This window comes from Phaethon aethereus (assembly GCF_964289735.1).
Source record: "Phaethon aethereus genome assembly, chromosome: 21".
NCBI classification, from domain to species: Eukaryota; Metazoa; Chordata; class Aves; order Phaethontiformes; family Phaethontidae; genus Phaethon; species Phaethon aethereus.
This window is the reverse complement of record NC_138597.1, coordinates 6,072,609-6,085,907: the sequence shown is the minus strand read 5'-3', so window position 1 is coordinate 6,085,907 and position 13,299 is coordinate 6,072,609. Positions and strand designations below refer to the sequence as shown.

Here is a 13,299-nt window from a genome sequence, read left to right as displayed (position 1 = left end):
CAAGGGGTCAGTGCCAGGGCAACAGTAGCCCTCCATCTTCCCTCACTCAGCTCAGTTCAGTACCTCCTCCGCACGCTCTGCTGTTCCTGCTGCAGCTGCTGCGATGGGCAAAATGGAGGTGTCCAGACCAGCGGCGGAGCTTCAATGGTTTCTAGGTTAACTGCCATAAGACGTGTCTTCAGCCAGAACCCGTCAGCCTTGCTTTCTCATGCCAGCATGGTAGCATCCATGACAATGCCACCATCCCGAACATATGCCAGCCCGTACAGCAGCCACCAAACGGCACCCCAAACGAGCAATGCTCCTGCCAGTTTTCAGTGGATTTCGTGAGATTCCAGCATTCAGAAACAACCAACTTTTGCTCCACCTTGGAGCGAACACAGGCATGACACACTGCAGACATGTCAGAGCGTAAGAAATATCAAAAGCAGTCTCCAGCAGGTACGTCGACATCCCAGCTTGCACAGCTGAAGTCTGGAAGGAAAAGTGCTACAGAAGAGCATTGGAGATGCTCACTCGGTCATGAGGAGCACGTGCATCAGCCAGGCTGACGACTTCCCAGCTTCCTCCCTTGCCTGCAGATAAACCCAAACAGTTTTCAGAGTTAAGGGACAGCCCACAGGGCTGATTTTGCACAAGGGCAATTCCTTGCTTTTCCCTGGACGGACGCTCCATCTGCACCGAGCATGGGCACGCGCGGTTCTGCCTTGGTCACAGCAGGATCAGCTAAATCACACAAGGGACCCCTGCGCAGCCAGAGCCGCCACCCCGCGCGCGCTGCTGACCGCTCTCGAAATCCGCACGCCGTCTCATCGCGCATCGCCGCTCCGCTGGCACGGGCTGACCGGGGCACAGCTGCTCCTGTGCAAACTGCCTGCCCTCGGTTCATACACTGGTGAAGGCTTTTAAGCTCCCGCGGACCCTCGATGGCCCTGAAGTACCAGAGAGGCTTAGCGTGGCTCTGCTGGCTCTGAGCTCCTGGCACTGCTTTTTCATCCTTCCACCAGTTCTTCGGGTCACTCTCTAAGGCCAGCGATGTTGCTTTTAGTAATATGCAAGTCCTGGAAAAGCAATCCTAAACCATGGCTCGTGGCCAACCCTGCACAGTACTTGTAGATCCAGGAGGGCTCAGTGGCCTCTCTTTCAGGGATACTTCTGCATCTCTTCTCATGGAAACCAGTACTGCACTAGCAGGAATATAAGGACTCTACACAGCAACGAAGCCTCAAAAAACTTCTTTTCTGTCTCTGGGAAGGGCATTGCCTAGAACTGGCACTTGAGCTCTCTTTTTATCCCTAGAATACAAGCAGAAGACAGATTTTCTACCGAGATTAACATAACAGCCAACAGGCCACCTCTTCTGAAGACACTCAACAAAAAATCCAAATACTAAAAATGCATCCTATCTCTCTTGCTGTCATCATTCTAAGGCTGAAAGCAACGCTGGAAAACAAGCCGTGTTCTGCCAAGGAACAGCTGAACTGGTGTTTAACAATCAAGAGCATCAGCGATTTCACAACTAGAATAGGACTTTCCTTTGTTTACTGCCAGCACTTCCGTGCAAACCTGGGCTTTAAAATATACACATTTCCTACTTAACACTCATACACTTTTCCCCTGCTCATGTAGGCAGACAGCACTACCCGCCCGTGGTCAGACATCAGAGATCTCAGAGATAACAACTGCAATGATACAGCAAACGGGGGAAAAAATTAGGTTACACTGTGCTGGCCCGCCGTGGAACTGTCTTCCCCTTCCTACTACAACACGTACGTCCTGCTGCGTTCAGATATACCACCCACAGAGCTCTTCTGTCATTACGGCCTTGGGGCTCAGCACTAGGCGCGGACTAACATGGGACTGAAACGTGTGTCTCGTGAAATTCAGCGATGTCTAAACCACGTCAGTCTCGTATACAGAGACCAGACTTTTATTCCCTTCCTTTGTGAATGGTGTACACAATAGCAAAGCGTTTGTGTCTAAGACACGCATCTTCCACGCCTGCTGTGAGCTATTGCTGCGAACTGCCAGGCAGCCCCTGCTCGCCGCAGCTTCGTATGGCCCCGTGCCGCTCCGGGGCTGAGCGAGCCCGCCTGGCAAGCGCACGGGAAGCGAGCTTCTCTGCTCAGCACTGGAGTCTAAATAAAGTCTGCTCAGCACTGGAGACAAAAAAAAAAATCTCTAACTGGGCCTTCAAGATGCTGTGCTTAAATATAACCCCCAGGACATTTATCGTTTGAAACCAGATGGCTAGAGCTAGGGCCAGGTGCTTGCATGAGATCCCACGCTGTTTTCCTCAAGCTCTTTCCTCTACACTTCGTTAACAAGCTTCATTGTTGGAGTAAGGATTCTTCAGAGTTCAAACTACATCTCAGCTTTCCCATGTAGTCGCTACCTGACAGCATCGCGCCTTCTACTGCTTTTTGGCCATGCCTTCATGCAGAAACCTGTTCTGTGTTCCCTCCTCCCCCAACACGCGTGCCAGAGCCCTCTGCCACGAGCTAAGTAAACCTGCCACAACTGAGGCAAAAAACTTCTTCTGGGATAAATACCTGGACAAGCTGAAGAGGAGAGAAGAAATGGCTGTCTGCCTTTACACTAGACAGAGTCGCTGGAGTACGAGCGACAAGAGGTGGGAAGACTGCCCTGGCTGATGTCACAGCGCCTGCTGCGCGAGCTGACAGTTTGTAGGACGGCTCATCACATGAGAGGGACCATATGCAAACAGCCTGCACTACTACTTGTCCCAAGGTCACCAGCTGGCTGCTTTGAGGCACAAATCTGAAAAACAGCCATGGGAAATTCCAGTCCATTTTTGCTTACACTAGTCTGAAGACCCTTAATTCTGTGGCTTATGCCCAGCTCTGCTAAACACCAAACTGGAGGTTTAAGGTTCGGAGAAGTCAAATGCCAGAGATGCATTGCATCCCTCTTCTTCCACAGGTCAGGAGGGACTCCAAAACCAGCTACTTTCAACCTTGTCAGACGCTTCAAAACCATGCCTTCCTCACTAAACTGCACTTTTTGAAGTACACCAGTTCCTCTTAGCTTTGACCATCGAGATGACAATGAAAATTTCCACTGCTTTAAAGCTACAGCAACAAGAAGTACTGATTCCCCTGCTCCCCAGCACTCCCCAGAGCAGGACTGAAACTCTGGTCTGAGACACAGACGGCAGCAGGCGGTGGGTTGGTTCAACTCCGAGAGCAAACGGGCATTGCTATCGCAGCACATCCCTCCCTCGCGCAGGCTGCGATAAGCCCCGACTAAAGACACGCCAGGGCGTGGGAACCGCAGCCTGTACCGCGGGTTACGACGAAGGGCAAGGAGCAGGCTTGCAACGCACGTGCGGCTGCGCTCACCTGCCGTCTCGCCGAGGCAGCGCCCAGGACAACCCTGAGCTCTGCCTTCTAGGGAGAGGCTTGAGAAGGAAGTCAACACCAAGCCTGGCAAGGCGCAGGTACAGCAGCTGCCCACGGGGCACTGGTTGCACCTCAGTGCCCAACGGCAGCCCCTGGCCAGTGTCAGCCATGGTTGTTTTAAGTTCCTTTGCTCCATCTGGTGGTTAGAAAGTCTTTAAAGCTGTGTAGAGCAAACACGCGCTGCTCCCTCGCATGGCCTGCTCATCTACTGGGCTAACCGTCCGGAGAGCTTGAAGAGGAGCTTGAGAGCCACTTTGGTAAGTGCAGGGAAACACTCCGAAAGAGCAGAAGGCTGCTGAACGCTCGTGTGAGGGCATCACCCCCACACTGGATGGCCAGGGTCGTCGTGAGTATGAGAACCTGTGGAGTCAGTCGGGCTCCCACGTGCAGACCACAAGGATGGCCACTTTCTACAGCAGCAGTCCTCAGGCAGGCACTCCAGAGAAATGTTTTGAGAGCAAGTAAAGCAGCGGCAGTAGGACGAGAGGTGCTGCACAAACGAGCACCTGACAGCATCAGAGGGAATCATTTGGCTCCCACCTTTCATGTTGGGTGGTGGGAGTAGGATAATGCTTAAGCATTCAGACCTGGGTTACAGGAAAATGAGTGGGATCCACTCAGCCAGGAGTAAAACAGCTTGTTGTCAGGATGATGCCAAGGGCAGAAAAACCCTGACCCGTTCTCCCAGGAGCAGAGGAGAACCAAAACTGGCCCCCAAGGCAACACAGACAGACGAGGAGCCCAAGAGCCTGCAGGTTCCTCTCCAAGTACCGCAATGAAATAAATAAATAAATAAGGCAATAAGGAAGAAGGGCAAGAGCAGAGCCTAGGATGAGATGGACCAGACCAGTGGCCTTATACTACATCATCTTGGTTTCCCCACGCTCCTTCCAGCTTGGCTCCAGGGCCAGCAGAGGAAAGGAGATTCCTCCTGTATCGCCCCTACCCTGACATGCCACCTCTGCCTGCCACGATGTGCCTGAGCCCACAGCATCATGTGCGTCCTTGCTGAGCCCAGAAATCCTCAGCCTTCAGGATTATATAACCCGACGAGCTAATTAAAAATGAAGAGGTTTATTTCGGACCCGGGCAGGGTGACAAGACAAAAATATAGCCCATAGCAGGCCCATGTCCCCTTTGAAGAGTCGCCAAGGCTATTTTTTGCCTAGATACATCATGAAGAATTGGAGAGAAAAAAAATACCAGAGCTATATTTAGAATTTAATCAGTGGCAGGGCTTGTTACACTTCTTAGAGAGGAGACTGATGAAAATATTTCAGGAGGGTGGAAGGAAGGGGGAAACAAACAAACAAACAAACCTACCCCAAAAAAACAAACCAAGGACAAATATAGCCCTGGCAACTACCTTACATGGTAGGGATGCTGCTCAAGGGTGTGAAGGGGGATAGTTTGTTGTTTTGAAATTAAATCTTTGTCACCTTCCCGCCCTCTTGAAATCCCCAAGGCCAAACAACATGTCCCGAGGATGGGCTCTCCTCTGCCCATGTCAAGCATTCACCATTACCGCAGGTCCCGAGACTGTTCAAGTTGGCCCTCTCCCTCTGTCACATGTGCCCAGCGTGACGGGCTGCGGAGGCGAACGGCAAGCCGCAGCAAACCATGGCCGGAGGAGCTAACGAAGTCCTGGCCTGTGGGTAGCCTCACCGTTACCCTGGAGGTAGCATCTAGCAGAGCCCCAGCACAACGGCTGGTGATACTGCTAATCGTTTACTCTCCTGTCGCTCTGAGCACGTCTTCCCTCAGTTTCTCCAACTGGAATCACTCATTTTTTAAAAATACTTCAAAAGCTCATTGGGGCAAGGGGGGAAGTTGCATGTTCCAATCTCTTGCCTGCTTCCCATTCATATTTTTTAAGGCAGGTCTTTTACCATTGTTTTGTCAACCCAACCACCGCCTTTTTGCACCCTATCGGCACCCACAGCACCCATCTCCTCAAACCATCTCAATGTCGAGCCAGAGAGCCCAAGGGGCTCAACCCTGCTGCCCTTTCTAGCTCCGGCTCTGACAGAGGCGAGCTGCACCCCGAAGGAGAGGAAGAAGGAAATGGGATTTTCAAAGCAGGGTGGGAAGGGGGACGAAAGACCCTGGCTGGCATGGCTGTGCCACCCTGCAGGGAGCGGGGGGCACGGGAGGGAAGGGAACCATCTCCTCCGCGGTGCGGCGCAGGCTGCCCTCGATCAGCTCCGCTCCCTCTTGGGTTGAAACTGCTGGGACCGGGGAGAGACCATTCCCTTGAAAGCGAACCGGTCCCTTCAGCCTGACCAAAGCGGGAACTTACAAAACCTCTCACTGGGAGGGGGGCAGCCGCCTTCGCTGAGGGGCCGCAGATGCGAACTGCGGTTCGCAGCCTTATTCTCCGTTCCGACAGCACAGGGGCCGAGCCAGGAAGCCGCCCAGCGCAGAAGCAAGCTGCAGCCCAGCCGGACAGGGGAGCGCGGCCAGGTCCAGAGAAGGGCTCTCTGGCCCAGCAGACTCCCCCAACAGACGGGGGACAGCCTCTCTCCTCCTGCCCACTCCAGGCAGCTGGTTCTGCACAGCTCTCCTCCATCCCAGCACTGAGAGGCAGACTCCTTGTTTAGAATCGGCTCACAAGGAGAAGCTCCCTCCTATCTCGCTCTTCTGGTGTGGGCTACTGCAAGCCTGAAATGTATTTAAGTGAAAAAATCTCTTTTGTAAAGCCCACAGGAGATTACCATACAGCTAGACAGAGCCATGGCACTGTCCAGATAAATCCAACGATTGTACATTGGGAATGGGAGGGATTTCCAAACCTTATTATCCCAGGGTCAATGGGCAGGTTCTTACTCAGCTGGATAGGAAAAAGGATGGGATTGCCCGAAAGGCCCTTGTGCATTAACAGCACAGGTATCTTCTCCCCCAGATAATACGAAAGGTGACGCCAAGGCATGAAGCTTGTGATTGCCTGGACCTAGGAGGGAAACCGAGAACTCAGCCCACCTCAGCACGGCAGTGGGGGCTCCTGCCAAAGGTGCTGGAAACCTGCACAGCAACCCCGTCTCGGCATCAAAGAAGATGCAGTAGAGGATGAGGCTCATCTGCTTCTCGTCCACGTGGAAATGTCTGGGACTTGATGCAGCAAGTCTCCACCAACACGGAGCCAAGGGGGGTCTGCGAGGTGGAGCCCCCCGGTCCTCCCGAGGCCCAAAAGCCTGATACCCACAGTCACACGCTCCCAGGCCACCTGGCAGATGCTTTTGCTGCAGCTGGAGCACAGCAACATCCTTTGCACGTGGGACCTGCCTGGGACACCTGTGACAGCCGCGACATCTGCTGCAGGAGAGCAGCGGCTCAGAAAGCCCAGGAGATGCTGAAGTGTACGTCTCTTCCAAGCATGGCCCTCAGCCCCTACCGCAAGCAGGCAGAGGTCTTTGGGGAGCACCATCGACACAAGCAGCAGCACGGGCTATTTGCAGAAAAAAAATGCATATACAGGAAGCACACGGTTCCTGATTTCCAGCTTGGTTTAATGCGAAGAATTTCCTTCTTCCCTTCAGACTCACGCAGGAAGCCTGCAAACAGCCCAGCCCCATAATCTGATTAGGCCCCATCCTACGCACATTTCCTGGAACATGCCATTGGGCTGCAGGAGCCACTTTCCATCCCTCCCCACCTCCCTCATCTCATAAGGTAGCAAGTGCAGCCCTGCCCAAGCCACTGCTTTTGGTCGAGGCAGTGAAAAAGCAACAGAATAAACCCATTCCTACTGCAGAAAAAGGAGTAAGCAATGCTTAAAGAATGGCAGCCTTAGGAGTACTTCTCCCGCACACCCCCGCCCCGGAGGGCATGGGCCTGTTTTTAGCTTGGAAATAGGTATTAGCTCTGTTTGTCCCTCAGGGCAGGGATGGAACCCCGAACGTCAGCCTTCGGGAAATGTTTTTAGCGAGCCATTTGGGAATCAAAGGGCGTCTACACTGCAAGCGTGGGAGGGCGAATGCCGCAAAGACACTATGGAGATAGGTGCTAAAACCAGTGACCCAGCTGGGAACAGAAAAGCTCTCAGCTCCCAGTTCCCCACTCACAGGACCCTCCTTAAGAGGGACCAGGCTGCCGTTTGCTCACGGAGTGACTGGCACCAGGCTTAGAGGAGCCCTTTGGCTAGGCCAGGCCTTTGCAAACTGAAGGCCGTGTCAAAGCCCCCGTCGCAGAACACACTCGTTCCTCCCCTGCCTCAAGCGGAGCCAGCGAGAGACCCAGCATGTGGCGGGCAAGGCGAAAAGCCGGCCTCTGGGAAGAGCTCCACGAGAGCGGGGAGGGCAACGCCAGCGCCCACCTTTTTGCACACCAGGAAGCGTCTCCATCTCCAGCCGGGCTCTGGGGCTGACGCACGAGCCAGGTTTTCCGTGGCCATGCCAGTGGCACCGAGCTCTGTTCCCCGCCCCGAGGAGCGGCAGCTCCCCGCCGCAGAGCCGCAGGGCCGCTGCTGCTGGGCCCCCGTCGCACGCCTTGGCCGGCTGAGCCGTCCCCGGGGACAAGGCTCTTGCTGGGGGGGCGGCTCAGGTGCTGGGGGCACTGGGAGCCTTCCCCATGCCTGCTGGCTCACTTGCAGTGGTCACGCAGCTCCGTGCCGAGCACGGCCCGCACCCGGGCACCTGGGAGAGTCCAGCTGGCTACCACTGCCCCGCTGGAGCACAGAGCTCCGATTCGTTCATTCAGGTGCCGCCGAGGCTCCTGAGAAGAACCATCTCCTAGAAACCCGATTAATTTAAACCCTGCTGGAAGCAGCAGCGAGCAGCTCCGGTACCACCCAGCCACAAAGGAAACTCGCCCTCAGTGTAGCTTTGGCAGTGCGAGCTGGAAGACCGGCTTCCTCTTCGGTGTGCTTTGCCTTACCCTGCCACTGCAGACGGCGAGGAATTCTCCTTGGCAGCCCACAAAAGAGATGCAGCTGCATCCCAGAAGCGTGTTCCAGGGCCAAGAGCGCTTCATTTGTCTTGGGACCATAAAGAGAGCAGCTCACTCTGCCTTGGGGAAAACCATAGGATACTGGAAAATCACCAAGGGCCCGATCCAAAAACCTCTCTTAGGCAAGGCTCATTTTCTGTCTTTGAGTGAGGCCATTAACCATTCCTACTGCCTCACTGGAAAAGGGGAGAGAACAGCGTATTTACGCATTTCATGACCTGCAGTAAGGAACTTGCCCTATCTAGAAATAAACAGTAGGCTGGGAGCTTGTAATTGAAGTGCAGTTTAAGTTGCTGCCAACGTTCTCGTCCTCATTTACCATAGCAAAGCCCGGTTGAAAAAGCATGTCTGCTCCTTTTACTAACACAGCACTTCCCATCTCTCACCTCCCTGCCTGTCCAGGCAGCGTGTGTATAGGCAGTCTTAGCACACATTTGCACAAAATCCTTTGAGCTTCGATCCTCCCGCACCGCTGCTAACAGAGCCTCTGTCCAAAGACATCTTCATACCGGCTGGCCAGCGGGAGAAAACCAGGTAAAATCTGAGCCAAGATTCAGATGCAGCAATGGCAAAGGAGAAGCCAAAGGCACCAGCTGCCTTGCTGGGAAGGTCTCGCGAAGCCTGCTTCTGTGAGCAAGCCACTGCGAAGGAAGCCAGGGTGTGAATTCACGCCGCTGCTGTGACCTGCCTCCAGCTGCCCAGGCTGACTGGCCCGTTTCGTGCTGGAGCTGAGCACAAGTCAGCTCCCGAGCCAAGTGCTGAAGTACTGCCTGGAGAGAATGAAACGAACAGCTCACAGAAAATGGCCAGAGGACGTTTCTGAGCTTACCACTCGGGGCCCGCACCTCAGACACAGCAGCCGTGGGCTTGAGCACGCTCCCACCAGCGAGATCCGCAATCATCCTGGTTCCAGCCGCCGTTGCCCTAAGCTCTGCCCATGATGTGTTGTTGATGAATACCCAAGATGCCAAAACACTGACCTGCTTTTGCTTCCTGGACCAGGAATTACCACATCCCCACCACCACCCCAGCTGCCAAAGTAAGCAGCTATTGCAAATACGTAAGGTTAATATTTACATTTGGATTCAGCGCAGGAAGCGTGTGTTTTCCCACTGGTAAAGGGAGCGGGAGAGCTGGGACCACAGGCTGCTCAGCTGGTCAGGGGACTGGCGTGATATTTCCTGTCACTGCGGCAGATGCTCAAGGTTGCACAGCAAGCAAGGTTTTGGGATCCAGCTGGATGCAGCTGATGCCTCAGGTGCGCAGCAACGTGGCCTGCACAAGCATGGCAAACAGTCTTGGAGAAAGCGCATGCAGGACTTTGGCCAATCCCACCTTATCCGCCATGCTGGAGCAGCCACTGCTTCCCACCCTGGTGGCTGCAGCAGCCCTGCTGATGTGAGTAATTACAAGCGATCCAAGACTTCAAAGGGAACCACCCACAATGTGCCATAAAATCATTGCGGATAAAGTAATTCAGCTAAGCAGTGCGCTATATTTTTAAAAGGTTCATCTGAATGCAGGGGAAAAAGTCATCAAACTAATGTACTCAGCTCTGGATACGGGATACCACTCAGCAGCTCTTTGTCAAGTCTGCTACAGGAATGGAAGCCTTTCACCAGAACACCAGTCCCCCCAGCACCATCAGCCCCGAAAACTGGACACTGGGTCCCTTCAGCCTCAGCGTTCCCTTCCAGGGGCAGTTTCGCACCGACCGTGCCGTCAGCTGCCTGCCTCGCTGCGTGTTTAACTCCCCGGGACAGGAGCTGTGCGGTCCGGCAGGGGCAGGAGCTGCAAGGCAGCATCTCTCCAGCCCACTCCGAGCCCAGGGAGATCGCTGGCCAAAGGGGGTTGTCACCGCTGCTGGCTAACACACACAGCCCCGGAGCCGCCAGCAGCGTTTCACCACTACCACGGCCTCGGAGCCCAGAGGGGAGGCTTCTCTCATGCAGGCACAGGCAGGAAAGAAGAGGCACTGTCTGCTCCGCACTGGGACCGGCTCCACCAGTGCTAGCAATTCGCAAAGCACCAGCACGGCGGTCCAGGGAGCAGCGCGGGAAAGGGCCTCCATAATCGATCACACACAGGCACCCGTTCTGTGACAACAACACTCAGCCCTGAATCCTGCAGAACTGGGGCAACCCCTGATTTGGAGGCAAGCGGGCTCCACAAGCTCGCATTTACTCATTTCCTCCAGACTTTCCCTTCCTCCCCACCATAGCATCGCAGGAGACCTGGCTGTAAAGAAAAAGCCTGCCCTGCAGACAAGGGCAATGCACAAGCCAGCTGCCACCTACAAGCACTCCAGACACCGTGCAATTCCTTCCTAGGAAAAGAAACCAGGCATTTGGGACCTGCAAGCCACTCGTCAGCGATGGGGATGTGAGGTTTATCCACCAAGATCTCTACGTCACAGCAAAAGGCCCCTAATCGCACCCGAGCGGACGTAAGGACCAAAGCAGAGGAGGGGCAGCAGTTACTCCACGATTCCCAAGCTCTTGCCGTTCCAGAAGAACCGGGATTTCCCTGTCCTTGCTGGGGGTGGGGGTACATCCATGACCTCCAAACCTTTCCTGCAGTTGAGAGGTCACATGCCAGTAAAGCTGGGAGGGGGAAAGAAACAGTCATTCTTTCAACAAGCTGTTTTTAAGAAATAATGCAATAAGGCCCTGGGCAGCAGCTTGGAGCTCAGCATTTGCAACAGCTTTGTGGTTTAGGCTGACAGCAACAAATTTGTTTTATTTCTACAACAGGGCTTGATTCTCCCTCATGTCACACGTGCACACAGCCCCATACTGACACTTGGCCACCGCTTTCCAGGCTGGGCCACTGCTTTCCAGGCTGGGCCCCTGCACTCACTAGCATGGCCTTTCAGCAGACCATAAGCATGCTGACCAGCATCCGCCAGTCCCTGATACCTCTCCCCACAACACGGCATGGCCACAGGGACAGCTTACCAAACAAGTCAAACACCCAGAACAAGGTTTATTTCCCGTCCACTGCCTTCCTTGAAAAGAATTAGCACACAAGAGTATCCTAGGCATCCTAGCGCAAAGCTGTTCCTCTCAGCTAGGGAGTCACCCCATCTCTTCCCAGTCCCTCCACAGACACGCTCCCACGCAGGGAGAAGGCATTAAGCAGTGCCCAACACTCAGCAGCCGTTACTGGTCCCAGCGCTCATATAAGCCTGTGCTTCCCACGAGCGCCTTGGAGAGTATCAGTTGTCGAGACACATGCTTACCCAAACAGCTTTCACATCGGCAGAGTCACACAGCCCAGGCAGAGGAGTGCGGGCGAAAAATAACCCTTGGGGGATTTGATATACCACTCTTTCGCTACAGGCTTGCGACCCACCACGCCTGCTCCTGAAGCCATTCCCCCGATTCGGACACCCATATTACCTTGACCCTATGCCAGGGCAGAAAGGGATGCAGCATCCTGTGGTCCCAGCAGATCCTCTTGAAAGCCTGACTGCGTGCACCGGAGCATCCTACCTTGCAGCCATGGGACAGTGCTGTGGCGGGCCATGCACACTCCAAACCTGAGTGACAGTCCACCATCACACTTGATCCACATCAGCTCCCAGGATTTTCAACTCGCGACAGCCTCACTGTGGCAAAGCAAATACGGAGCTACAGAGGTGTTCCCTGAAGAGAGGAACCAGCACCTCGGTTGGGATGGAGCTGCTGAGAAATCGCTTCCTCACGGACCCCCTGCTTCGCAGTACCCTCTTTCAACACAACAGGCCAACTGCACACTGGCTTTCAGCAGCTCCACACTGCCAGCCTCTGTCAGTCAGCTCCTGAGCCTATTAATGCCAAAGTGCCCTTAACTCCAAGGCTGTCCATGCAAGCCTAAACGACCTGCAAGAAAGGATGGAGGTACGATGCTGACAGTATGCAAAGGATCCACTATTTAGTACTTCAGATAGGCCTTGCAGTGACCATCCCTCCCGAGGAACTGCTTGAGCCTCTCAACGCTCCACTAGCACAGGTGGTCTCAGTAGACCCACCTGGGCAGAACCAGGCCATGCTTTGAGGCACAGGGAGAACAGCATCAGCCAGGGTTCAGGCATGCCATACAAATCTGGTAGGCACCCTACACGTTGCTAGGCAAGAGGAGAAAGGCTGGGGCCAAGCCAGTCTTGCCGCAATGTAGGGAAAAAGGACCAGGAGCAGCAAATCCAGCACTCCAGTGCACAGGTGGAAAGGATGGGCAACCCCCAGTACAAAAGCCAACCCACACGGCTCTGAGCCCCTCTCAGCAGCAGTACTACTAGCTAGCCAGGTTTCTCAGGACTCCCACAAGGCCTGAGCTGGCAGCAGCATTACAACCATTTCGCTGTCGCTAGCACTCTGCTGCCCTGGGTAACTGCCCGTGGAGCTAGCAAGGTATAGGCACTGTAGGCAAATATTGACTTGCCTGTGGGCACAAGGAGCACTACCAGAGCCGAGAGTGAAACCCAGGGGCCCCAAGTCCCAGCCCCCTGCTTTATAGTCCATCACCCCTCAGCAAGCATGTTTTGTAACCTAATGTGGCACCGCCCAGACGAGTGCTGCCTCTTCCTAAACTTCTTCTGCACACTTTGAGTCAGACACTCACAAAATACGTCTCAGTACCTGTACAGAAGAGACAAGCCAGTGCTGGATGGCAAAGAGAGACCCAAAAGCTATAAACCAACTAAGCCCCTGAATCCTGGCGTTGCAGGAATGTGCGTGAGGAGAATCTGCAGTTACTACATGTTCAGGAGATGATTGGGGAGATCGGTGTGGAAACCCCACTCATGACCTGCCCGTGTTCTGTCCTGTACCAACACCAAACAAGCACTCCCTGTCCTGTAACCAATCCCATTTCTCAGCTTGAAGCAACCATCAGCTGTATGGCTGCTCCCCAGCCACCACCCTCCTCAGGGTTTTTCAAAACACATTTGACT

General features: G+C 54.3%; 1 protein-coding gene across 1 annotated transcript in view; it reads right to left on the bottom strand.

The window, feature by feature from the left end:
* Positions 1-6,731, bottom strand: part of LOC309412570 (tyrosine-protein phosphatase non-receptor type 11-like) — a gene marked incomplete at both ends in the record, with an annotated part of 47,571 nt that extends 40,840 nt beyond the window's left edge. The window contains one exon of the mRNA XM_082009499.1: positions 6,646-6,731. Within this exon, the coding sequence (XP_081865625.1) occupies positions 6,646-6,731 (86 nt within the window). The remainder of the gene's footprint in view (positions 1-6,645) is intronic.
* Between the last annotated feature and the right edge of the window lie 6,568 nt (positions 6,732-13,299).